Here is a 27,787-nt window from a genome sequence, read left to right on the forward strand (position 1 = left end):
CTCCAAAGGAGTGCCAGAGGTGAGCTCGCCTGCTTGTAGAGCCATTTGGCTACCTTTGTGTCACCTCTGTCCCCTGAACTCTGCCAGAGCAGCTTTGGGGGCCTCTGCAGGGGCTCTGAGAGATTCCCACACAAGAGCTGGTTCGCCCTCCATGCTGGGTTTATGAGATCATAGCCAAGGTAGTAAATTATAAGATGCTATAATTCACTTTCCATAGGTGGTCTTGGCAGCATTCCACATCCTTTTGGCTGAATGGTGGTTGATTTTGACACACTGGCACAAAGTCAAAAATTCAGCCCAGATGACTGGTTTGCCGAGCAATGAGCAATAGCATCAACAGATGAGCCATTTTGGTTTTTCTGTGAAGGTCTTTTGTGTTCACTTCATGTGTATTTAGTTTTTACTGTTTCGAGTATTTCTAGAGTGATGGAGAAACAGTCATTGTAGGTATTTGTCAGAGCTAGAGGTTAGAATTAGTGATTTGATGTACTTGTTGAGCTTAATTTAGCCTCTTTGTTACAAGACACCAATGTTGAGGGTCAGTTTTTTAATCTGAATCCAGGATTCAGGGTTGCTCCCCTAATTAGCACGTCTAATAGTTGGAAGATTTTATGTGCTAAATCTCTGGCAGGGCCCTTTATGTGCATTTTTATTATTTTTTCAAAAAGAGAGGGAAAAAACTGGCATTAATCATGAACCTAAAGTAACTTCATGTTTACCACAGCATTTCAAATACTATGTAAGAATTTGGCTGAGTGTCCCAAAGCTCTCTGATTTTTTCCCTCTTGGTTCCAACTCTCCTCAATTCCATGGGATCCAAGCCAGGCAAGTAATGGAAGCCAAGTGGTGCTGCATGTTTGCTGTGTAGATTCTGACAAATATAGAGTAATTCTTCTATTCTTCAAACTGTTACATCTTTGGCTCCAGAACAATTGAGGTTGCAGGCTAAGCATTTAATCCTCATCAGCCGAAGATGTAAACAATATACTATTTTTTCAATATTTTTTAAGTCAGAATGAATTACACAAATGTTTGCTGCAATTTCTGATACTTTGCTGTCAAAATGTCTGTCATTTATTCATAAGTTTATGTTGTAGGGAACTGTATGTTGTAGGAAACTATTTTTAAATATGTGCTTGACTTGTGTGTGTATAGTACAAGTTACTTTGCATTTAACTCTGTTATGTGGTGTGTGTGTATGTTTGTGTGTTTTGATGGTGGTTGGTTAGCGTAGAGGAATGTTCTGCTGTGTTTAAAAATTTAGCTTTCCTAGAACAGATGTTAGCATAATTAACTACTACTTACTGAAAATTGCTGGCAAGGATGACTTATATGTCACTTAGCGTACCCCATTACACATACTAGGGCTAGGATAATTCCGAAAATTACTTCTCCAAGATCTTGGCCCTGCATGCCCACTTTAAGTTCTCCAGTAATTGAGATTGAATTGTGAAATAATATTTCACTTAGTAATCTAGTAAGATTTAATTGGTATGGTGAAAGTGTAGGAGAATTTTATCTTCAAAGTCAGTCGTGGAGGTAGAGTGCATGTTTGACATTATAACTTCAGAGCAATTTCAGTGAAGAAATTAGCAGAGTGAGCCAGTTAATTACAAAGTCCCAAGTAAGTTTCACGCAAGTATTCACACTTTCTTTAGCTGGAAATTTTGGTGTGGTCATTATTATGAGACATTCTAAAACTTTGGTGCATATTGTGGTAGATAATGAAGAAATCTTCTTAGCGACTGACCTGGAGGGACCAGTAAGCTGAATTTGCTTAGGAATGGCTAGTTGTCTAAAACCTGATAACTATACCAGATACTATGATCTGGCTGCTTTGGTTATGTAGTATATCCTACATGTTTCCTTTTAGCTAGAATTAAAGGAGGAGGTTTTTGAGTTTGAGAAAGGCAGGCACAGTCTCTGAGGGAACTCAGTTTAATATACTTAAAAGCTCATTTCTAAATTTAGCTGAAGTTTCTTTTGTGTTAAATGTGTGCTTTGGTGGGGGGGGTGCTTTGCATACAAATTGTGGTTGTGTAACAATATTCATCTGGTCTCTGTGGTTTCTGCCACCTATGTTCCTCTTCCCCTCTTCTTTTTTAGCCCTTGCCTGGGAAGGAATGGGAAAATCCTAAGCAAACCTTGGCATTGTCCAAGGGCCTTCAGTGCTCAGTGCATTTCATATAAATTCTCATTTAGGTAAGCACAGATATTCAGATACACAAAGCTTAAGACCAGTTTGAGTTTATAATATTTTATGAACTTGTAGTTACCATTCAGAGCCAGGCAATGGAAATTTTCTTTGCATTACAAAGTGAAATGGATATTAAACCATTTAGCTTTGTAGTTCAGGTGACAGTCATTGGGGCTTACATTATCCGGCTATTGCTTTTATTCTCTACTTTTATAGACACAGGCCAAGTAATTCTTAGTGCCCCAGACATTAATTCTATCCTTCTAAGTGAGCCTTAAGTCTTTAAAAAAAAAAAAAGTCTAATTTTCACTTCCCAGTAACCCAAAATCTTTTAGGGAATGAAGTAGGGAATAAGTTATAAAAATAGAGGAATAAACCAGTTATTCATGTTTTTGCAGGTGCAGAGATCATGATGGCAGATTTTGAACTAAGGCTCAGATCTGGCGTGGCCGTGGCGTAGGCTGGCAGTTGTAGCTCTGATTCGACCCCTAGCCTGGGAACCTCCATATGCCATGGACGTGGCCCTAAAAAGCAAATAAATACATAAAGTTAATACTCAAACACAGACCGTACAGTTGGCCTTTGGTATCGTCTGACCAACCAGCTGTGCATTGGTCTGCTGACGGAGGGCTGACTGTCCTGAGACATTTTATAGGAGGGACTTTAGCATCCTCAGATTTTTTGGAATCCTTAGGGGTCATGGAAGCAATCCTCTGCAGACCCACAGGGATGACTATATTGTGGTTCTCGAGAGATCCTCTCACCTGGCACATGCTTTTCTTCAGTGCCCTCCCCACACCTTCCCCTTTCCCACCTGGCTAACTAACACCTGCTTTCTTCGAAATCTAAGTCTAGGCCTCTGGCAAGCAGCCCTCCCAGCCCTCCTTACAAATGATAACATCCTGTGCAGTCCTCTGTAAGACCACGGTTTCAATCAGGATGTACTTTTCTGCCAACTTCTCACCCTCCCACACTCAACTGTGAGCAACTTGGGGTCTGGGACTGTCATTTGTTGCTATCTTTGGATAGCAGAGTGCCCGCATAATAGTAATACTCCTAGGTAATTGCTAAAGAAATCTTCTTTACTTGTAGTAAAGCAAAGAAATAAATAGTCTGTCTTGGTTTCAGTGGAGGCCATGTGTCATGTCAGCACATTGTTTTAATTTTATTTTAACTTTTCTAGGAGACAAGCAAGGCTTGTATCTCTGTCCAACTCTTTAATTATAGGTTCTGGCAGGAGTAGGGGCTAATGATTTGCTGTTGACTCAACTTTGAGTATGGTAGTGGTAGTGGTTGGCCGGAGAGTAATTTGTAAGCTGGACAGCCATTTGAGATGCCATAATAGGAAGCTGACTGGAGTCAATGAATATTTTTCCAAAAGAAGTACAGGTTTAGTCATTGGTCACTTACATTTTTATTCAAGGTTACATTGTGATGGTGACTGGAATTTTTGCCTCTCTAGTGAATTCATTTCTCCAACCTTCCAAATATCTAACTATTGTGCTCTCTCAGGTAGTCAGGGTAAATATAGTATCACTACAACTATAATTATTTTTTCCTATAATTATTTACAGATTGTTGTTTTCCCCATTATTTGTTTATTCCACATGGTTGGTGTCTATTAGTTTCACTTAAGCACCTAACAATGCTTTAGTGCATAGTAGGTACACAAGACATATTTGGTGAATGCAGTATGAGCCTTAGTAATGTATGTCATTGAAGGGTCACTGAATTTTCAAACAGGCTTCAGGTAGTGTCTGTGCAGTTTTTCACAACCTTGAATTAGAGGTTGTATTGACTTCATATCACTTTAAAATTAAATGTTGTATAGGGTCAGCTTCCACAGTTTTCCACTATAGTGAAAGAGATGGAGGCCCAAAATACTGTGTTGAAATGCAGATTTTAAAAAAAGAGAAAATGGCTTAGTTTGACATGATAAAGAGAACTCGCCCCAAAATGGGGTGGTGTTTTAAAAAAGTAACTTGTCATTTTATAACTTCTGTGCCTACTTTCAATGTTGTATTAACCTACCATAAATTAAGCAATCCACAGTGCCTGGGCATATTCATTTTCGGCCTGATTGCTCTGTCTACTAAATTGTATTGATGCAGAAGTAGCTTTGGGCCCACTTGTTTTCCACTAAATGCTCTGGGTGGGTAGAGGGGCATTTATAACGTGTGCCAGGGCAGCTGGGTGATATTACATTACTATCCTAGGAATACTGAGGAGTGGCTATTTTTAGCTTTCACCTGAGCAAACATGACTCAGTTTGTTGACCTGAATCCATCCAGCTCCTTCTTAAGTACACAAACTATTAGTCCCTAGAACCACGCTGGTGACTAACTAAGACCTTCCTTACATATAACTGTTGGTTAGTTGATTGTGGCTTGTTCAAAGGTTACAGATAATTTCAGCTTCTTCCATTTCATTTTCTTACAATAAAATCCCTCATACTTTTAAAAAGTTTAAAGACCAAAATTAAAGTTCTTTTGATTTTAGACACTATTTTGTGATCCAGATAGTCACAGTTTTGGCTGTAGCTGATGAAAACACCTTCTTTGTTTTTAGTTTATATTTATATATGCTTTATTTTTAGTTTACTTTTATATTCATTCTACATAAAAAATACCTGGGAATTCACGTTTAGCTGGGGGGAGGGAGTTGTCCTGAACTGTATGTAAATGTCTTATTGGGGGAACATTAACTGTCCATCTTTGAATATTAGAATATCTGTTTTCTTTCTCAATACAAGTGTTTTGCCTTTTGAGCACTGTTAGAAGAAAAGTGAAAATAATTCCATATCTTCAGCTTTTTAAAGGCATGCAAAAGATTTTTGAGACTAGAAGACTAATTTATTCAAGTGAAAAACAAATTTGTGATTCTCATAGTGTAAGTTGGATGCACTTGAGGTTTCTCCTAGTTCATTGCCATGATCTTTATGAAAATATTAGTATTCCTGGGATTTTTTTCTTTATGCAAGAAACGCTAGACTAATGAAAGAATGAAAATAATTCAGGCTGCTACAAAGGCAGGCGTTCACTGTGTCCATTAAAAATGCAGCCTTTGTGCCCGTAAAGTGTTCAGCTTCTCTGTTATTAAGTTTGGAATGTGGTTTTGGAGCTTAACTGAGGAACTCAGATAGTTGTTTTTCATTTTGGTCTAAGAAGGGGAGAGACGTGTTTTTCAAAAGGAAAAAAAATAAATGAAAAAAGGTTAGGTTCATTTTGGAAGAATAGAAGTTTTAAAATGTAGTAACTATTTTCTGCAGCAAATAGTCAGTTTGAGTATGTTAGGCAAAAATAGAATTCATGACTTTTGTCTCCCTGTTTATACCTCCAACCACATTAAAAAGAGTTTAGTTAAATGTGCCATTTGGCCTTTGTAATGTCAGTGGGCTATTTAGCTGAGTCAGGATAACCAAAGTTTGATTGATTCATATAAATAATAAGTGAGATGTCTGATTTTAGATGGATTATGTGTAAAATGTCTTCATGATACAATTTTGAGTTTTGAAGAAAAACTTCCCTGGCATGGATTAGTGGTGACTTCTGTGCTGCAGTATTTAGGATATTACATTGAAGGGCTTTCAGCTAGAGTTTAGCAGTGCTGTGTTTTCCAGTAAGTTTTAGTAGGCATTATCACAACTTTCTGTGAACATAACATTTATTACTCAAAATTTACTATTAGAATTGATATTTAGGGATAGAAAAATATGTATTTGAGCATTTGAAGTAAGGCAAAGTATTAATAGAACACACTCTTGGATCAAAAATGACTTTTCCCCTTGCTTCACATATCCCTCTAGTTGCTGTTTGGTCTCTGTTACAGATGATTTTGTGTTCATAATGGGTCTGAAAGCACAGTATGCCAAGTGTCATATGCACAAAGTTAAACATGTTTAAACCATGAACATAAACCATTGTTTCTTTCTTTCTTTTTTTTTTTTTTTTTTTTTTTTTTTTTTTGTCTTTTTAGGGTCACACCTGTGGCACATGGAAGTTCCCAGGCTAGGGATCAAATCAGAGCTGTTGCCACTGGCCTACACCATAGCCACAATAACGCCAGATCCAAGCCGTGTCTGCGACCTACACCACAGCTCATGGCAACGCCAGATCCTAACTCACTGAGTCAGGCCAGGGATCGAACCTGCATCCTTCAGGGATGCTGGTCAGATTTTGTTTCTGCTGAGCAATGATGGGAACTCCAACCATCATGTCTAATGTTTTCCTTTTATTACTAACTTTCAGAGAAAAATTTTTTTTTTTTTTTTTTTTTTTTTTTTTTTTTTTTTGCTTTTTGGCTTTTTTTTAGATCTGTACCTGTGGCATATGGAGGTTCCCAGGCTAGGGGTCTCATCAGAGCTACAGCTGCTGGCCTACGCCACAGCCATAGCAACGCAGGATCTGAGCCTCGCAACCTCATGGTTCCTAGTCAGGTTCATTTCCCCTGCGCCACGAGGGGAACTCCAGAGAAAATTTTATAAATAGATTTTTAAAATATATTGTAGTAGAAGATCTATGAAGAAAACTGAAAATTTTCGAAGAGATATTAAAATGGACTCCACTTAGTAGAGAAATAATCTCTGTTCTTGGGTGGAAAAACTAAATGTTGGAAAAGGATGCTGACTCTGTCCACATTAATTTGTAGATTTAATGTAATTTCAATCAAATCCCAACAGAATATATAAATATAAAATGGAGTGGGGGATGGGTTTTACTCTATCAGATATTGATAGAAACCATCAATTTAGGTGATTTAAAACCATATTGTATTGGCTCGTGAACTGACAGTCCAATACATGGAATAGAATAGATTGTAGAAAAATCTATTGGTATACATAACGTAGAGGTGATGTCATAAATCAATAAGAGAGGAAAATATAATATGTTATTAAATATATTAGGAAAATAATATAAATATTAGAAAAATAATATAAATATTAGAAAAATAAAACTAGATTCTCACCTCATCCCTTATATTAAAACTAATTTCAGGGGGATCAACTATTTAAATATTAAAAAAATGAAATTGTTAAAAATAACTAGAAGGTAGTAAAGGTGGCTGTTTATTCAATTTGGAGATAAGAAGTTCTCTTTATACACATTGAAAACATTAGAAAATCATAAAGGAAAAGAGAGATTGGATATGAAACCTGGAGCTTCTCTGTATTAAAATATGGCATAAATAAATTGAGACAGCAGATGGAAAAGTTGAGGTAAATTACTAACAAAACAGATTAGGCAAAGAATTATTCTTATTTATAGTCAACTTTTACAAATCAAGGGAGGTATAGGTAAACTAAATTAATATATCATTCTGCAATTTGAAAAATTTTAATTGTGTAGAAAATATTTATAATACATAATAGATAATATTAACTTTATGTTTTTTCACATACTTTCAAGCACTGTTCTGAATACTTTCCATATGTTAACTTTAATTATACAATGACTCAGACAGGTAGGTACTATTATTGTTGCCATTTAAGAGATGATAAAACTAATGCACAGACAGGTTTAGTAATTCCCCTGAAACTTTCCTAGCTTGGATTAATGGTGTCACAACCACATAAGAAAGAGCCTGGATTTGACACCAGGCAGGTTGGCTCCACAGCTTGTGTTACTTCCTTTGTGCTACTCTGCTTCACTAAGTGATGAAAAGAAAAAGCTACAAAACTATGGTATGATCCTATTTTGTAAAAATATGTGTTAATATTAATATGTATTTTTAAGTTATATAAATTAATTCCTCTATAAATTTTTATCTAGTTACACACTCATGGAAAAGTCAGATAATGTTTTGATAATTTTCTAACAATGGTTACTTCCCTCCAGTGAGATTTTGGGTAAATGCTGTTTGAACTGGCGTTCCCATTGTGGCTCAGTGGTAATGAACCCGACTATTATCTTTGACGATGCGGGTTTGATCCCTGGCCTTACTCAGTAGGTTAAGGATCCAGTGTTGCTGTGAGCTGTGGTGTAGGTCACAGACACAGCTTGGATCCCACGTTGCTGTGGCTGTGGTGTAGGCTGGCAGCTACAGCTCCAGTTGGACCCCTAGCCTGGAAACTAAAATGACAAAAAAAAAAAAAAAAAAAAAAAAAGAAACACATTGTTTTGAACTTTAATGTTTCTGTATTTCACAAATTTTCTATTATAATTATGTGACCATTTTATATAATCACAAAATTGTGTTGTTAGTGGTATATATATTTCAAGTGTGATGATCCCTCTTGAAATGCATGGACCATATTTTAGTATTCCTTTGAAGTGTTAGTCAATTTCTGGGTTCCCACTCTCAATAGGTAGATTAAGTGGGAGTCCAAAGTCAGAATAATTCTTTCTGAACTTATTTATAGAACAGAAACAAATTTACAGATTTCAAAACCAATCTTATGGTTACCGTAGTGGAAACCATGGTGGGGAGGGAGGAATTAGGAGACTGGGAATAACATAAACACATTACTGTATAAAATAGGTAGTTAGCAGGAATGTACTGTATGGCACAGGGAAATCTATCCAATAGTTTGTAATAACCTACATAGGACAAAAAGGGTGGCTATCTATCTATCTATCTATCTATCTATCTATCTATCTATCTGATTCACTTTGCTGTAAAACAAACTAATACAACATTGTAAGTCAACTATACGCCAATAAAATTAAAAAACTATTTCAATCAAAAGCGGTTTTGTAAAATTTCAGAATTAAGAATTTTAGAATAGATAACCAACAAGGACCTACTGTATAGCACAGGGAACTATACTCAATATTATATAATAACTTATAAGGAGAAATAATCTGGAAAAGACTTTATGTATATATAAATTCTGAATGACTTTGCTGTACACCTGACACTAACACAGCACTGTAAATCAGCTATACTGCAGTAAAGATGTTTAAATTTTAAAAAATATGAATCATAGAAACCAGCCATCTTGGTTGAGTATTAGAAGCCAGCACTCTTATTTCCCAGATGAACGTCCTGAAGCTACTGTAGATGTAACCAATTTGCCCCAAATTAACTGAGAGTAAGTTGCTCAACCAGCCTTCAGACCCAGGTCTTCTAACTTCAGGCACTGTGTTGTATGAAGCCCTAGGCAGGTGGAAACTGAAGCATAGTTGATTTTTGTGACATTTTTTGGAGTTAGGCATTAACTGAAAAAAACTGCCTACGAATGTATTCTTTCAGCAAGCAACAGTGGTTGAAAACAATGGGAAGGCTCTTAGGGATGGTTTAGGACACCTCTGAAGGACCCTGAAGGATCCTCACCCTGATTTAGGAGATCTCTTGGTATCACTGATCCTGTTACAGAAGGCAGTGTGAAAAATGGAGAGAAGACAGTAGTGGAAAGGATGTTAGCCAGAAATAGGAACTTGAGTGGATGATTCTGCTAAAACAAAGCTGTTCTTTTTTCAGCTCCAGGACCCACAACGGCAGTGTCCTACATGTCAGTGAAATGTGTGGATGTCCGTAAAAACCACCACAAGACAAAATGGTTAATGCCTTGGGGACCCAACCAGTGTGACAAGATCCGAGACATCGAGGAAGCGATTCCAAGAGAAATCGAAGCCAATGACATTGTGTTTTCCGTCCACATTCCCCTCCCCGCCATGGAGATGAGTCCCTGGTTCCAGTTCATGCTGTTTATCCTGCAGCTGGACATTGCATTCAAGCTGAACAACCAAATCAGTAAGTGCACTCTCCCCATCCCGCTCTTAACTTGGGAAATTCCTCTCTTTAGGCTCTTCCAAGCCAGTTGTCATAGCTGTAAAATAGTAGTATGACTAGTGCCAATTACTGACTGTTTTCTACTTACTGGGCACTTTTCTGAGTGCTCCATCTAAATTAACCCATTTTATCTTTCCACCAGTTCCTAGAGGTAGGTCTTATAGAATCTCTCTGAGCCATGGTTTCCTCAATGTAAAATATGAAAAATAATTTCCTAATTACTTTAAGGAATAAATTAGTTTATGTAATGCCATTAGAACGTAATAAGTGCTGCTAAAAAAAATTCAAAACTGAAAAGTAACTATTATAATTATCCTTTCAACATCATTTCTGAAATTTAGCCCTTCTTTTCAGTTCTTCTATACCTAGATTAGTGGGATTGATTGGTCTTTACATTAAAAAGCACAGCTTTAATCTTCTCATTCTCCTACTCAGAATACCTTTAATGACTAACAAATAAGGCTGGGTGTTAGAGTCCTCTCCATTCTTTTTTTTTTTTTTTTTTGTCTTTTTGTCTTTTGAGGGCTGCATCCGTGGCATATGGAGGTTCCCCATCTAGGGTCTAATGGAACTGTTGCCGCTGGCCTATGCCAGAGCCACAGCAATGCCCAATCTGAGCCACATCTGCAACCTACACCACAGCCCATGGCAACGCCAGATCCTTAACCCTCTGAGCAAGGCCAGGGGTTGAACCTGCAACCTCATGGTTGCTAGTCGTATTCATTTCTGCTGTGCCAAGATGGGAACTCCGAGTCCTCTCCATTCTTATCTCTCATTGCTAACCTGCGCATATTCTCCACATCCTCAAACAGGAGTAATTCTCCCTGTGCACCTTTGCTTATATTGAACCTACTTACCACTTCCTTTCCTGATGACCTCCTTCCTACAAAAGCACAAAAGACTTCTCTTTGAAAACCTATTCACCCTTCAAGACATCCCACTTGTCACATGCCCCTGGATCCTTCCCAGCTATTTTCCATATTATTTCCCACCCCCTTTTCCCATGGAAGGTAATTGATCCTTCCTTGAATGACTGTTGTTTGTTACTGGCCTGGTAAGGGCTATATGACCAGTCCTGCAGTCTGCACGGTTGAGTTGTTACTGTGACATCTTTCTAGATTGTGAGCAATCAGTGTGCAGGTTGTGCATTGTGCTCATATGTGTGTAACCTACACCTTTGCCTGTAGGAAGCTGTGGATGAAACTGTTTCTTGGATTGTGTCATTCTTCTACCAAAAAAGGAACATAAAGCAATGGATTAAGGTGCTTCCCCCAACTCCAAAATAAGATTTTTGTTATTAAAATTACATTTCAAGAAATAGCAACACAACAACAACAACAAAAAAAGACCAAAAAAAAAAAAATTACATTTCAATGATCAGTAACACTGACAGTCAAACTCATCCTTGTCCTAGTTGCTCATATCTTGTTATCTTTAATTTTATTATTATATAACATTATTATTATTATTAATAGTATCCTGCTTGATTAAATGGAGATTCAGATTTTGGAATTGACTAAGAGTACCAAGTCTCTATTTTCAAGCATCCAATGGTACTGTGATGGGCTGTCGTTTAGAGTATCGTCGAACACTTGGGCAATTATTCAAAGTGGTGCTCTCTTTTCAAGTTGTAAGGCAAGTGTTGACTTATCTTGCCTTTCTGCCTTTTGCATTGCTGAAGGTTATTGGCCTTGTAATGTAGTTTTGGAACTTGGCGTCAAAATCATTTAGTAAAATAATTTAGAACCTCAATTGAGTTCATGTGAAGTTTCAGAAGCTAATGATAATTTTCTAAAATTAAATTGTACTACAAAAATCTTAGAAAAAAGATTCTTAAGTTTATTTAGTGAATGTTGTTATGATTGAAAGTTTTTAGAGAAAATGTCCTAGTAATGTGAAGAAACGCAAATTCATTTGCTACTTTGGTTTTTACTGGTTCCTAATGAAGTTTTATTCATTATAAATGAATTGACTATTTTAGAATTCTTCAAACTAATTTGAAATCCATTTGAACATTCAATATTCACTTTTTAGTTTCACTACTGTAAATAAAATTATTATTATTATTTTTTGTCTTTTTGCCATTTCTTGGGCTGCTCCTGTGACATACAGAGGTTCCCAGGCTAGGGGTTGAATCGGAGCTGTAGCCGCCGGCCTACACCAGAGCCACAGCAATGCGGGATCCGAGCCTCGTCTGCAACCTACACCACAGTTCACAGCAACGCCAGATCCTTAACCCACTGAGCAGGCCCAGGGATCAAACCCACAACCTCATGGTTCCTAGTCGGATTCGTTAGCCACTGGGCCATGACGGGAACTCCCAAATAAATTATTTTAAACTCAAGTCTTGAGTTTTCCAAAACAGAAATTAAGAAATAACTTGACTGAGGTCTACAAGAAATACATATTTGGTCATTGAGATGACCAAAATATATTTCTCGTACTTATTTGTTCCTCATCTACAGCATCCAACATCCTTGGACTCTCCTGATAAGAGCAATAGCAGCATTTCAGGTTTTTGGTTTGTTTTGTTTTTGTTTTGTTTTGTTTTGCTGTGCCCATGGCATGCTCAAGTTCCCAGGCCAAGGTTAACCTGTACCACAGTAGTGACAATGCTGGATCCTTAACTGCTAGGCTGCCTGGGAACTCTGATCATCTTTTAATATTAGTCTCTTGTCCTTAATTACTGAAAACTTCAAAGCCATAGAGGTGAAAAGGGTGTCTTATTATTCATAACAAGCCCCTTTCTACCACAACTGGGTTGGTGTTAATGAAGTGACTTTTAGAAAGCACTTAAGGTTGGGGGTGGGTTGTCAGGGGAACCAACCATGAATGGAGGGGAGGGGAGAGGGGCTAAAGATTGAATCAATCACCAGTGGCCAATGACTTGATCAATTAAGCCTGTATAATGAAGCCTCCACAAGAACCCTAAAGCAGAACTTCCAGGTTGGGGAATCAGAATACTTCTACATGGCACCATGTTGGACCCCATATTCCATGAGGACAGAAGCTTATTTATTAGGGGCCTTGCCCTGTGTATCTGGCTGTTGGTTTGTATCTACTCTAATATCTTTTGTAATAAACCTATACTCTAATGAGTAAATATGTTTCGAGTTCTGTGAGCTATTCTAGCCAATGAATCAAACCTGAGAAGGGGATCATGGAACCCTCTGATTTAGAGCTACTAGGTTGGAAGTACAGGTAGCAACCTGGACTTGGTGGCTGGCATCTAAAGTCTAAGGAGGGGATCCTGTGAATGCCCAATTTGTAGCTGGTGGGTCAGAAGTGTAGGAAAACAATTTGGGCTTGTGAATGACAGCTGAAAGTGGAGGGCAGTTTTGAGGGACTGAGCTTTTAACCTGTGGAATCTGATGCTATCTCTGGGTAGATAGTGTCAGAATTGAGTTGAATTATAGGACACCCTGCTGGCATCAGAATTATTGGATGTGTGGGAAATTCCACACCCTCCTATCTTAATTAGTGGTCAGAACCTATTCCATATTGTAATAACTTCACAGATGAATTACTTCCTAGCAAATATTAATTTTAAATATCAAACATGCCTATGTTAGCGAGACTTTAACCAAAACATCTCCATATGTAAATGAAATGTGACTTTGTTTTATGTTCTTTTTTCCCAAGTACATCTTCAGTTTCCAAAATATATTTTACCTTCAACTAGAAAAAGAGTGGACTAAATATTCTTATCTTAAACCTCCTTTAATTTCTTGTAAGGTGAGGATCTGCACTTAATAGGGGTGCACTGAAAAATTAGCAAGATAGACAACTAAGAGTTCCTTCAATAAATATATAAGATAACTGAAACCATAGAGCCATCAAGAAAAGCCAGATCAAAATATTTTTTTGTGTGTGAAGTACCACTAGGTAGGGGCTGGGACAGTAATATGAAAATGTTACATGTTGGGTTTATGAGAAAACTTTTCCTTAAGTTTTTTTCTCTTTACCTTTGCTTTTGGACACTAAGAAAGGCACTGATTAAAGAGGGATGGTATATCTTTGATATAGACATACATGCATATGTATATTCTAATTATAATAATATTTATAAGACACAGTAAGTCTAGGTTTTCCTTTGATCCTTGTATTAAAAGTATGTGCAACTGCCTTCCACTTTTTATATTTTATAATTGTTTATGATAGAAATATATGGGCAGAAGAAAAAAGGTTGGGAGTGTGGTGAGCAAGAACCTATCACATGTGGATGACTTTCTTTTTTATTTTATTTTTATTTTTTTGTCTTTTTGCTATTTCTTGGGCCGCTCCCTTGGCATATGGATGTTCCCAGGCTAGGGGTCGAATTGGAGCTGTAGTCGCTGGCCTACGCCAGAGCCACAGCAACGCGGGATCTGAGCCGCGTCTGCAACCTACACCACAGCTCACAGCAACGCCGGATTGTCAACCCACTGAGCAAGGGCAGGGACCGAACCCGCAACCTCATGGTTCCTAGTCAGATTCATTAACCACTGCGCCACGATGGGAACTCCTGGATGACTTTCTGTTTATGGCTCTAGCAATATTACCGCAAATGGAAAAGTCGAGTAGTCCTGTTTTTCCTTTAAACTTTCCTGGACAGTCTATTGAAATGAGTTTCAGATTTCAAATAATAAGAGATTTCACATTTGGATTATGATATAAAGTTAGGATTTTCAATATGTATATGTTCAGAGTTTTCACATATCTTTGAAGGGTATTTGAGCAGATAAAATAATCTAAGGACTGTATATTTTAAATGGCATTTAGTCATTTGGTACTAAATGTTTATTCCTTTTAAACTTTTGATTTAAGATGATATAAGTTTTCACTAGAACTTGAGATCTTGATACTCCCTCAGAAACTATAAACTGGTCATTGTTTCATCAATTCCAAGATTTCATTAGACTGATGCCTTTCAGGGAATGGGAGGGAATGGGTAACTAATAGTAATGAAAGTGTTTAGAGAATGTGTATATTTTATTTGATTGTTGAAGGAAAGAAGACATTCCCATGTTTATTATGCAAAAAAAGTAAATCCACACTTGAAAAAACAATTTTAAACAGAATCCTTACTTTTTAAGAATGAACATTTTTTAAAACTTGAAGTTGTCATTCAGTGATAAGTTTAAAAAGCAGGAGCCAGTTCAACTTGTACATGGTGATAGTTTAAAAAAAATAGTCTGGAAGATCTGGGGAGGGGAAGCCAGTTGAAGAGAATCTATAGAATCTATAGCATCTAGATGCTTGGAAACCTGATCTGTCAGTAAATACCAATTGCAGGTGGCTCTCCATGTCTCATCCCCGGATGCTGAGGGCCTACTGTACTATGGTGTTTTGTATAAACAACTTGAGCATCCATAGATGTTGATATCTGCCAGGCGTTGAGGGTTGAGGGTCATCCTGGAATCCATTCACTGTGGGTAATGGGGGGTGACTGTACAAAATTCTGTCTTTTGAAGTCTGTTTGGGTCAGTGCTGACTTTTACCCAAACATTTCAGAGGCATGGAATTAACATGTTTGGTGAGGGCACAAACGTGGTACTTCTATAGAGCTGAAGGGAACAGAGGATTTCAGTTTTTGCTCTAAAGTCTTAGAAAATGGAGGGAGTTTGAGTAGACTAAAAAATATCAGAAAAAAGTCAGCCTAAATGGCTGGTGTCTAGATGATTAATCATTGGGATACTTACCATGTGCTAGGCTTAGATTGTTCCATAACAAGCAAATTCTGTTATTTGAAAAAATCCTCTAGAGTGGATGTGCATCATTGTTTTAAAAATGCTTTATCAATCACTCGATTTACATATGTATTTGTAAAACACAGATTTGGATTGGCTAAACTGGTACCCACTTGTAATGGAATGTCACTCTGCTGATTACAACTGCAAGTCACATACTTAGCATAACCTCAGACTCCATGGGGCTTCTTTTGAGGAACTTGGGAGCAGAGATCAAAGAAGGTTTTTTTTCTTTTTTTTTTTTTTTTTTGACATGTTTCTACATAGCTTTCAAATCTACAGGCCGTTGAAATAGAAGCACTGAGATTCATTGTCAGAAAGCCTCAATATGGATTGATCTGTCTTGAGCAGTATATCTAGGATTTCCAGAGGTCCAAGAAACCCTTAGGCTGAAGAAATAACTGATAAATGCTGTGGGGTGGGGAAAGCCAGGGTATTTATTCTGTTCTTAGGTAATAAAGTCGTTATGTTTTGCCTTGAGTCCTTGCCCTTCAATTGAGCATTAAGTCTTACTTGTTTCATTTTTGCAAATGACTACATGGCATGATGGAATTTTTTCTAGAACTGACAAGTGATTTTTTTCCTTTCAAACAGAAAACATTTCTAGTCAAAAAAATAATTAGCAGGATATTATTACCCAGTCAGCTTTCAAGTTAGATGGCTGAGTGTCCTGGGAGAAAATTGCCTAGTTTTTATGAAATGATTGTGCTCTTTCATTTGTGTATCTATTATAGAATATTAGGTAGATAGCACAAGACCACAATTAGAATAAAGGAACGGTCTATTGACTGTAAAAATTAAACTGTCACATTATCTAAAATGATTAAGGGCGAGTTTATAGAAGGGAGAAAGAAAATCCTTCTATGATCTTATTGTTGGCCATAAGCAAGAGTTGGGGTTCTTATTCTGTATTTTCAGATACCTGTTGGAAAGAGTCCACAAAGAAAGTTTAAGGGGGCAGAGGATTCTATGCACCAAAAAATTACAACTGCTGTGAGGGAACAGACCTTTGGTGGTATGGTATTCACATAACTGGAATTCTATGCTTCATCAGATAATCCTTTTTATCAAAATATATTGAAGCAAGTAACTGAGAAGAAATCTAATTTTACCTTCCAACCCCATTTCCCTAAAAAAGACCTTCTTTAATTCATGACCATGTTAGAGTCTCTATTTATTTATAACAAATATTTCTTTTTTTAAATTGTTATTTCCCCAACACAATTTTTTTTTTCCCACTGTACAGTATGGAGACCCAGTTACACATACATGTATACATACTTTGTTCTCCCATTATCATGCTCCGTTGTACATTGACTCTGAGGCAGGTAAAGAAATTTGAAAGGTAACTTTAAAAAATTTGGTGACATTAATCTACAATTAAAATTTAATTTCAAATTTCTTTACCCACTTCAGAGTCAGTGTGAGCAGAAATAATTATAAGTTCAAATTTTTCCTCTCCCCCCTCAAAAAAGATAAGTTATAAAAGCTCAAAGCACACCAAAAAGATCCATGAGACTTAAATGGAATGGGATTTGAGGCTGGGGGGCAAAGGTAGGGAGATTGTCAGTGTTTGAGATGGATTTCCATGGCCAGTCTTCTCTCATGGAGTCATGTTTCCCCTTCAAACCAAGCCTAGAACCTAGAATTTACTAGTATGATTCAGCCTTACCTACTGACTTGAACTAGAAAGAAACTAAAATCATGGGAGAAGAGTATATTTCGTTGATTATCTCAGGATAGTGACGATTAGGGACATAGTATTTGTTTATTCTCATTCATGGATTATCTTTCCTCTTTGAGGGAATCTTCAGGCACAGCTTTGGAATTAAGCATTGTGAACATGTTTATATTGGCAGAAGTGTGGGAACCTCTGGCTTTGTTTTATTTGGGTGTGATGGGTATAAGCCTGTGACTTGGACAACATCGCTGTAAAAGTGTCTGGATCCTGTATCTGACTGGATGGTTTTGTGTTATGTATTTCCAAATGAAAAAAACCCAGTTGAGAAACAGAGTTGGGTTCTTTCAAAACCTTCCCAAGGTTTTTTATTAATGTTTATCATTTGCTATAACCAGTCTCTCCCACTTCCTTCCAGTCATTCCCAATGAATTTAACACTGGGAAGCAGATCATGTTGGATCTAGTCTTAGCAAAACACTCATCTATGGGGTTGAATCATTTTCAGTAATTGTTAGTAAACATCAACTGTGTGATTGCAGACTTTGAACACTGGAAAAAAGGTTCGAATGCCGCTGGTCTAATAATCTTCAACCAGGAGTCTGTGGATAGAGGTCAAGGGCCACGTGAACCCCTGATACTGTGTGAAATTTTACTCATATTTATATGCATTTTGGAAGAAAGAGGGTTTGTGGCTTTTGTCAGATTTTCAAATGGATGCTTGGCCCCAAAATATTGAAGGACTAGTCCTTTGATTTACCAGATGAAGAAACCTTCCACTACCTGCCCACTATAGCACAGCTGGCTGGAGACAGAACAGGATCTCCTGGTTGTATATCAACCATGTAGGCCGGTAGATGGTACTTAGCAACAAGTATCTACCGTGTACAGGTCAGTGAGCCTTCTACCAGTGGCCTTTAAGATTCTTGGACAGAAGTTGCATTGGTCTTTCTAAAACAGTGTATTTTCTTTTCTTTCTTTCTTTTTTTTTTTTTTTTTAAATCTCCCAAGTTCAGGAAATGTAGTGCAGTCTAGAATCTAGACTAGGAGGTAGGCTGGTCCTGTTTATAGTGCCACAGCTGCAGATCACCCACGTGTCTCATTTCCTGCTCTGAGTTTAGAATATAAATGAGGAGATTCTCTTTGCATCCATAACAAGTATATCCTGGTTACTAAAATAAAAGCCTCGTGACATCAATGAAAAATGTGAACAGCAAAGCCACCAGCAGCAGCAGATTCCGTGATGGTGCCCCACAGTATACATGAGGTGTTTGTGGCTTTTACCTCCTCTTCTAACTTTGGGTATTTTTGTCAGTATTTAAACGCCAGTCAGTCATCACGTAGCTAATGTGAGGTTGTTTTATGGGGAATCATACCTTTATTTTGGGTAATCTAAGAAAATATGAAGTAAAATTATTTTCTGGATGATGCTTTTCAAAGCAAAAGAAAGTTAGATGGGGGAAGGAAAATCTTCTGTTAAGGAAAGCAGAATCCTACTTGCAAAAGTGCCAGGGATTGTACAGTGGAAAAAACCACTTCCCTCAACATCTACACGCTGACGTTAGAAATGGTTCCAGTTCCTTTTTTGCTCTAGTAAGTTAGTGCTAATGATGTTCATAAGACAGGTAGTAGTAATTCTTTAAAGGAAGAAGAGATTCTGGTTTTTTAATTGTTCTGGTTTAGGTTGTTTCCTAAAGTAGTTGTCCAGTGAATCTCTTTCTTGCCTTATTGGTTGTTCATATTATGACCACAAAGGAAAGCCCAGCCCTGACTTAACAAGCAAGATTCTGTGTTCTTTAAAGGTAAGGGTTAGAGTAAGATTGGAATTACAATCTTTAAAAAAATTGCTGTCACATAGAAAAGAGTTTTAATACTTGGAATTGTTTAGCAATGAAAAGGCTGTCTCTTCAAGTAGTGAGCAGCCTGTCACTGGTAGTAATCAATCAGAAGCTGGCTGACAGGAAATCGTAACTTTAACCACAGCGGTAACTTGAATTGGGTGGTGATTTCTTTACGTAGTTTTGTACTAAAGATGCTGGTGATTATCTATGTTGCTAGCCATTTGCTTTGGCCTCATACTTTCTTGTTGAATTTGTCGATCTCCCCTCCATCAGAGTGTGGGCCTTCACCACACCACCCTGCTGAGTTTCTTGAGATACCCTTGTATCCTTCCAGCTAATTTCTGCTTAAGCTAGTGTGGGTAAAGACCTGTTACTTGCAACCAAATCATCTCTGATTAAGTCAGCTTTATTTTTATTTCATCCAATCATTTCAACAATTCTCCCTTATCAACGAGAAGAAACTGAGGATAAGAGAAGTTAAATGGTTGGTTCAAAGTCTCCTAGCTGCAGAATAGAGGGGTTTATAAATGAAAGTGATCTTGGAGTTCCTGTCATGGCGCAGTGGCTAACAAATCCGACCAGGAACCATGAGATTGCGGGTTCCATCCCTGGCCTTGCTCAGTGGGTTAAGGATCCGGTGTTGCTGTGAGCTGTGGTGTAGGTCGCAGATGCAGCTCGGATCCCGCATTGCTGTGGCTCTGGCGTAGGCGGGTGGCTACAGCTCCGATTAGACCCCTAGCCTGGGACCCTCCATATGCCGCAGGAATGGCCCAGGAAATGGCAAAAAGACAAAAAAAAAAAAAAAAAAAAAGAAAGAAAAAAGGAAGTGATCTTGAGGCTCCAGTGCATTGATCCCATTGAGTCAATGGCGTGAGTCTGTCCGTAGTGCTCTGGAGTAGCTTCTCATCTGAGTGGAAATTATACGAGATGGCCCTAAGGTCCCACCTATTCTACATCTCTTCTGCTGAGAGTCCATGACTCACTCAAGGTTCTTTGGCTCTATAAAAATCTCATGAGTATCCCTTTGGCTTTGTGAATCAGTAACTTCAAAGTGTGAACCATTTTAGAAGATGCTGTTCAGTGGGGATGGGTGCTCCCTTGTTAGTGGGTGAACTTAGTGTTGAAAGGAGTGAGTTTTCTTGTCTTTTATTTTGCTGTGTGTTACCTTGTGTTCATTTCTCATCCTTGGGTAGGCAGACAGAGTTGGTGTACTGGAAGTGTATTTTTAGTCTGACATTAAAAAATGTATCATAGACACCAACACAGGAAGCAGTTTTTAGGTGAGTCAGTATCTGAATAGCCTCAAAGACTTTTCATAAAGGGATGGTAGATCTTTTAATTTAACAGTGCGGATTCTGAGGACTGCATTCAGTCAGTGGTCATTTATTGGATTTCTACCATGTGCTAGAATATTTTACTCAGGAGTTAAGGTACAAAGATTAGATAAGTCCTTATCTTTCATAAAGATTAAAAAAAAAAAAAACCCTCAGGTGCTTTCTTTGTTTACTTCTCTCCTGCAAGGCTAAATTTTGAGAGCAGAGACTGTATCTTGTTCATCTTTGTGTCCTCCTACTTAGTACAGCCCCAGGCGCTGTACATACTTGAGGTGTACTCAGAAGAATTAGTTAGGAGCTCATCAGCTACTTCAGAGGGAAAAGAAACAAAAAATTACACCAGTGTGTTCAGTGCTAAGTGTTCAGAGTATTCCATGAACATAGATAGGGAAATGATTAACTCACTACGAAAATGGATTTTTGATTGAGTCTTCAAGGATGGAGTCTTAAAGGAGATGTTGGAATTTGTGACTGTCTACTACTATCTGGTGGCAAAGAAACAATCCAAGAGCAGCCTTATTTTGTTCTGGGAAGCTGGAGTGTTTGGGCTGCTTCCCTGACCTGTCACTTATAAATTATCTGACACCTTTCGTAAGTTTCTGAACTTCCTTGTGCTTCAGTTTTTTAGTCTGTAAAATAGAAATAATAGTATAGCACTCTTATAGAATTGTTTTAAGGATGAAACTAGAATAATACACCTGAGGCTTTTGTACAGTAAGTATACATAGTAAATACACAAGAAAAGCGAGTTATTATTCTTGGACTTAAGCAGAGAGAAGAAATGTGAGTTCTGGAGAGAATGTAGTAGTCTAGAAAGGGAGACAGCAGGGCCAAGTGTGCAAAACAACCACAGGATGCTCATTACTTCGGGACAGTGGTCCTTAACTTTGGATCAAGGACCCTGACCTTGGGGGGAAAATGTGCATAGGCTCCATTCAGATATTTTGTGTACATATGTCACCTGAAGACTTGCAGTTAGGAATCTGTGGAATTCAGAGGTTTATGAGTCTCAAGGTAAGAGTTCCGACTTCATGGTATAATTAGACCCCATGAGTGACAAATTGCATGTTGATCACCACGTATGCACCTGGAGAACACCCTAAAATAGAAGACGTAGGAAATTCTCAGCATCTTTAGGAGAACATGTCCACAGACATGATTTAATCGTATTTGACTGTAAACATATTAACATGTAAACTAAAATGTTGGTCAGTAGAGTAGTAATTCAAGATGGGAGCAGAGGCACATGAGAGATAGCTTTCTTGGAGTTCTGTGAACTGAGATTATAGAAGTTAAGTGACTTCCCCAAGGTCATCTGGTTTACAGCTGAGAAAGGCAGGACTAAGACCCATATTTTCCCGCCATGAAATACTGTGAAATAACAGTTTGTTGTATGCAAAGGACAGTAATCTCATTTGCGTGGAGAGAGAGGATAAGCCCCTGAAAGATAGAGGGGCCTGTGGGTGAGTTGCCTTGATGACCAGGCTAAGAAATTTGGAGTTTGATCCTTAAGAAACAGAATTGAAAATCACATATTTAGTGCTGAAATGAAATGTGGAATTCAGGATTTGAGACTCATAGCTTGTCCTTTGAATTATACAGCAGCTGGAAATCAAATTTCTTTTCTTTCCATCTGGACTTCTCGCATGGTGGTCTTCCCGACAGGAGGGCATCTGTGAACTTTTTAATGGGAGAAGCTGGGTTAGGGCTGTGTTCGTACAAGGCTCGCTGCCGAGGCAGGTAAAATCTAACTCCCCTTTTGCTTTTCAGTTACAGACACAGCCATTGCTGCCACCTCCAGCTGAGTGACTCGGAATCTAGGGGTTGCCAGTAATTGTGGGTTTTAAGTCACAGAGGAAAAAGATAAGAGGCGAGCAAGGCTGGTTTTTTCACAATTAAATGTTGCCTCTCGGGCGTCTCTGTCGGCAGGAATCCAAGAGGTCAAGACCCACCAGCCATATTATTTTTTTCCCTGGCTGCCTGCTGTCATTCTTATCCCCTCCTCATTCATGGGAATGAAGAAAAGGTGGGTTGGAAATAAAAAGCTTGTTCTAGCCTACTTTTTCCTTTACGAAACTTGTCGGAAACAAAGCTTTCCCATGAAACAGACGGGATCCCTTCTGGTAGCTGGCTTTTCCTGCCAGCAGCACAAAGATGATTTTTTTTGGGGGGGGGGGGGGGGAGAGACACCATTGTTGAAATCCACTTTTGTCCTTTTATAGTTACGGTATATTTTTTTTCTGGAGGACTGTCACGTACTCTGTATTTTTGTATTTGTTTCTGTTTAATTCTTAGGTTAGTCAAACTCAAGTTTTTAATCCGCGATCACTCAAACGCCATTAAAAGTGCCCTGAGGGCAGGAATTGTTTTACTGTTTGTGTTTTAACCACAGTGCCTCAAAGGTAGAAGGCAGTTAAGCAACTGGTGGTGTTTCAGTTCTGTACCTTCATGAGATGTTAGCACTTGAAGGACCTTAGTCATTCTATGTTCAACTTTAGTATTTAATGAAAGAATACAGTGTGTAAAGTGACTTACTCCAATTGTACAGCTAATTAGTGGCTTTCCTAGAGCAAGAAACAGGTCTTGTCTCCCAACTCCTGCCATAATAGGGAAGGACTGGAATGGTGGAGCCAGGCAAACCCGATGCATAGTTCACCTCCCTCCCACACTAACACTTAGACCACGTGCCTCTGTTTCCTCATTTTGAGCTTGAGAAGATCATTTATACTTGGCCGGCACCTACATGCAACTGAAAATGTCTGCACGTACTCAAACATGTGAGCTGTTGAGAATCCTTGTTTTATTTCTTTGTAAACTACAAGACCTTCTTTATAAGAAAACTCATTTCTATGATCTCTTTAATATCAGAAAACATAGCCCAGTTGCTGTGGGTGAGAACCTAGGAGGGAGAGCAGGCTACGAAGGCCCTTGGGTGGAGCAGCCTAGAATGGACTAAGAGTGGAAATTGGTCCACAGGTATCAAAGGCCACAAATGCAATGCTTTGCCTTCATTGCATTTGTGATTAGTTGGTACAGGAGTGCTGCTGTGCTGAGGTGTCGGGGGTGGGAGAGGATTAAACAGGTCCCGCTTGGACCTGTTCAGGAGTGATGAGCAGAGATGATGGCAAGCAAGGTGATGAGAGAAGGGAAGGCCAGGGCCTGAGGGAGGAGCACAGGCGAGCGCTGCCCAGGCTTAGTGTTGATCAGAGGCAAGTTTGTGGAGAGACCAACAGAGGCAGAGGGGTACAAGTATTACCTGAAAGGGAAGAGTCTTTCAAGGAAAAATGGAGGGAAATGGTTGGAGAGGAAGAGCAGAAAGCTAGTCCTGGTGGCTTCTCTTGAGGGAGGGGCAGTAGAGGTCTTCCAGGGCCCCGTCAAGGATTCTGGTTTTCTATTATGCTTCTTTCTCTCTGTGTCACAGACATACACGCCTTCTCCACCCCCTCTGTGGTGTTAGGAGTCTGGCTGTCCATCTCCCGGAAGCCTGAGTGATCGGTAGCCCAATACCATTGCACTGCAGCCAAGAGCTCAGGGAATATCCTCACTGATTGATCGAGGGGTGGACCTGGTCTGCAAATAGAACCCCAAATCCTGAGTGTAAGAATTCCCCACAGAAGCCGCACGAAACAAATACTCCGTGTGAATAACACTGGCCTGACTCCAGCAATAACACAGCTGTTGAAACAGCTTAGTCACCGGGGCGATGGAGGTAGTGTGGCATGGGAATGCGGGGTGCAGTGATCTGACATTTAGCTGGCTGGCAGCCGCCCTGAGAGCGAGTGCAGATCTGGGGGGCGGGGAGCCGCAGAGAGAATCTGCTTCCCTTTTTCCCTTGGAAGCCTTGGGCTGGGAAGACTATGGAAGAAAACGAAAAGGTCTTAGGACTGAGGAGAGGAAAACCGAAATGCTTTACTCCTTTCAGACACCTGGTTTCTCCCCCTTAATGACCCATATTTGTTTCCTGGATAACTCTTTTTTTTTTTTTCCCCCCCTGCCCCAGGCTGGTCATAGTGTAATTTAATCCTGGTGAAGGGGGTGGGGTGGGGGTAGGGAAGAGCTCATTTCTCTTATCTAGAAAATGTAGTGACTTTCTTAGCCCTTAGGAATCCAGGTTATAGAGGAAGGAGTTAAGAGAACAAATCCTGGCTCTCTTGCCAATCTTGCTGGGATTCCTTCCGCAGCTTCATCTGCCAGAGCTTTTGTCTGAAGGACTCTGGGCAGATCTGGGCAAAATATTTCACTGGTTTCATCAGGATTTGAGGAGGACTAATAAACTGCCACAGAGTGACCCCATTCCTCTTCCAGCCCTTTGAGGATGTGACCTTTGTGTTTTCTCTTTATCTTGTACTTCTTCTGCACTGTTTGTTTTGGAAGTTAAGTTAAATTAGCCATCCCTCCTCTCTCCTGGTTACTGTATGAGAATGCAGCTGTCAGTTTGTGAACTCCGCCATCGTCTATTTTTGGAGCCAGTGTGAAGGAAGCTCTCTTCTCTAATTGCATTCAGAGAGAGGCAGGTAGATTTTTGTAACCATCACATCAGCTATTCTAAATGCTCTTTGCAAGGATGGAATCCTGGGGAGAAAGCAAAGAAGCCCACTGTGTGTTTCCCTCCCTTGGCTGTCAAGTTTGTTTTCACTCTGCATATATGTTGATTATGGTCAAATAGGAAAGAGCTGTTGCCACATCTGTTTTCCAGTGTTTTAACACTTGCCAGCTTGGATGCTTCTGATTTCTCTAGCTTTGTTAAGAAAAGATTGGTTCATTGTTGGGTTCAAATTCCTTGGAAAACAGGGAAGGTCCTTCTGGTGATACTTACTATGTGATTAAAATAATCTTAGACATGGTGAGAACTGTATTAAATGTAGTGGGCCTCAGTTTCTTCTGTTCTCTCTACTCCCCATAACATCCCAGTCTGCCTTTCATACAGCTGCCGGATCTCTTTGCTTAAACATCCTAAAACGCTGCAGCATTCATTCAGAGCATGTTTCTTCTCTTGTCATCAGACCCTTCCTCCTCTCCAGCCTTGACTTTTTTTTCCACTCTACCTCCCATTCCCTGCCACTGAATTAGTAGATTACTGTACTATGCTATTTTGTGCTTCCATGACTCTTTAAGCATGCAGCTCCCTCGTCCTGTAATTCTTTCTCCCACCTCCTTGCCTAGTGACCGCTTAGTCATCTGGTGATTCACAGTTTAACATCATCTCTCCTAGATGAGGTAATCCAGAAGATCACGTATTCTATATTGCATTTCTTGTCTCCCTACCTAGCACTCTTGACATCTTTGTACTAACTACACTTGTCCTTCCAGATCCCTGGGGACCCATGTCAATATAAAAATTCACAGAGGCCCAAGTCCTATGTATAAAATGGTTCAGTACAATCAGCCCTCCATATCTGCAGGTTCTGCATCCATGGGTTTAGAGGAGTGAATGTATATGTACTTTATATGTATTTCTAACACAGTACTACCCACATTGGATTATACTTAGGTGTGTATATGTTTTACTTCTCCATCTTGCTGTGAGCCATTGAGGGCAATGATTTTGCCTTGTATGTCTTTTTTATCCCCACCATGGTGTGTAGAAACTAGTAGATACTTAAAAATATTTGGTAGAGGAAAAGAATGGATTGGATGGTCCATCTAGCATTACAGGTTTTCAGATGTATATTATTCTGTCTTGGTGATGGCACCAGCTGCTATGACTTATCAGTTCCTAATGGGCTTCTCTTCCATTCTGGAAAAGTATGCTTGAGTAGATTACCAGAGACCTCATGTGTTCTATGCAAATGAGTGCTGCACAGTTTTTCTTCTCTGGAATCTCTTGCCATTGGTTCCATCTATTCTCTTATTCCTATAGACTTGGACAGGCATGATAGAGACCTCAAAGGCCCACTTTTTTAATGGCTTTACTTAAACCTTAAACTCTAGAACAGGTCAGAGAACAATTTGGTTTCTAGCCCTTGTGGTTACATCCTATCTTCCTTCTCCCTTATCCCCACTAGCCTGCTCAAGTAGAATGCTAGTGCAACCCAATATTATAGTTCAGATGGAGAAGGAGGAAGGAGACAGTGCTCCCTTCCAATTCACTTCCCTTCCACCCAGTCCTGGGGAACAGGCATGTTGTTCCTTGAGATGTTTGGGCCAAATTTGAGGAACATCTTTTTTTTTTTTTTTTGAGATGTGTGGGGGTAGGAGAAGGAAAGCAGGCAGTGGGGGAAAGAAAGTGAATGCCACTAATATAGAGTAAACTATAGACCACACATATGTGGTATAGAGGTGATAGAGTGGCACAGGGAATTTTGGATTGTCAGAATATTTGGAGAAAGAAGAATGGTGTTCATTCATTCATTTGGCAAGTATTTAATGAATATTTTGTGAAGATATAGATGATACAGCTGTGAAGAAAACTGAGGCAGTCCCTGGCTTTCAGGAACTTCTCAGACTAAGGGGTGTGGGGTTGCGGGGTAGAGAAAGATACAAGTAAGTAGTCAGGTAGTTGAACTGCAGGAGGTTAAGTGTTATAGTGCTGGACACACAGTGTACTCTGGGAGCAAGAGAAGGGGCACTTCATCAGTTTTAGTGGGTGAGGGAAGGTAGGAATGAATCTAGAAGTGAGCAGACATTATCCTGATACAAGTAGGGGTGCCAAGATCTATCTGCAGAGTATTGTCTATAGCCTCAAGGAAAAGAAGCCCTTTTGTGAATTCCACCCTTCAAAGGGGGCATGGATGGGAAATTGGTGTGCTAGCAGGGACCCTGAATGTCGTAAGTGTAGGTAGCTTTGAGTAGTAGCCTTCAAAAAGCAGCCAACATTTACTTACTGAGTGCTTACTGTATGCCAGGGCTGTGCTCAGTAATTCACGTTACCTCATTTAATTCTCATAACCATAGGAGATGGTCAATCTGCTCTCCCCCTTTTATATACAGAGAAGTTCAGTGGCTTGCCTACCATTGCACAGGCACCAAGTGGCCAAGGTGGCCGTGATCCCAGGCTGTCTCTCTCCAGAACCTGAACTCTTACCCATCTCCAAGGCTGGAGGTGGGATGGTGGGCTACATTCAGGGTGACCAGTTAAGGTGACCAGGAGTCAGGAAGAGTTCTTGAGATGAGACCCCAGGTTGCTAACCAGGAGCCAGGTCTTAGTCTTTTATGCTATTTAAGGAGTTTCAGCACTAGGATGATGTAAAGACATTGAAAGTATTTCAGAAACCATCTTCTGGCTACAGGAGGGGAAACAGCATGGGGCATGTGTTCAAATTGTCTAGATCTGAGGTG

At 39.2% G+C, this 27,787-nt stretch overlaps 1 protein-coding gene across 3 annotated transcripts in view; it reads left to right on the forward strand.

Moving 5' to 3' along the window:
• WLS (wntless Wnt ligand secretion mediator) overlaps positions 1–27,787 on the forward strand; it is a 287,021-nt gene that overhangs the window by 214,104 nt on the left and 45,130 nt on the right. For all 3 annotated transcript variants that reach the window (XM_021096488.1, XM_003482073.4, XM_021096489.1), the window contains one exon: positions 9,617–9,889. In XM_021096488.1, the coding sequence (XP_020952147.1) occupies positions 9,646–9,889 (244 nt within the window). In that variant the 5' untranslated portion in view covers positions 9,617–9,645. The remainder of the gene's footprint in view (positions 1–9,616; positions 9,890–27,787) is intronic.

Source organism: Sus scrofa, chromosome 6 (assembly GCF_000003025.6).
Source record: "Sus scrofa isolate TJ Tabasco breed Duroc chromosome 6, Sscrofa11.1, whole genome shotgun sequence".
In the NCBI taxonomy this organism is placed as follows: Eukaryota; Metazoa; Chordata; class Mammalia; order Artiodactyla; family Suidae; genus Sus; species Sus scrofa.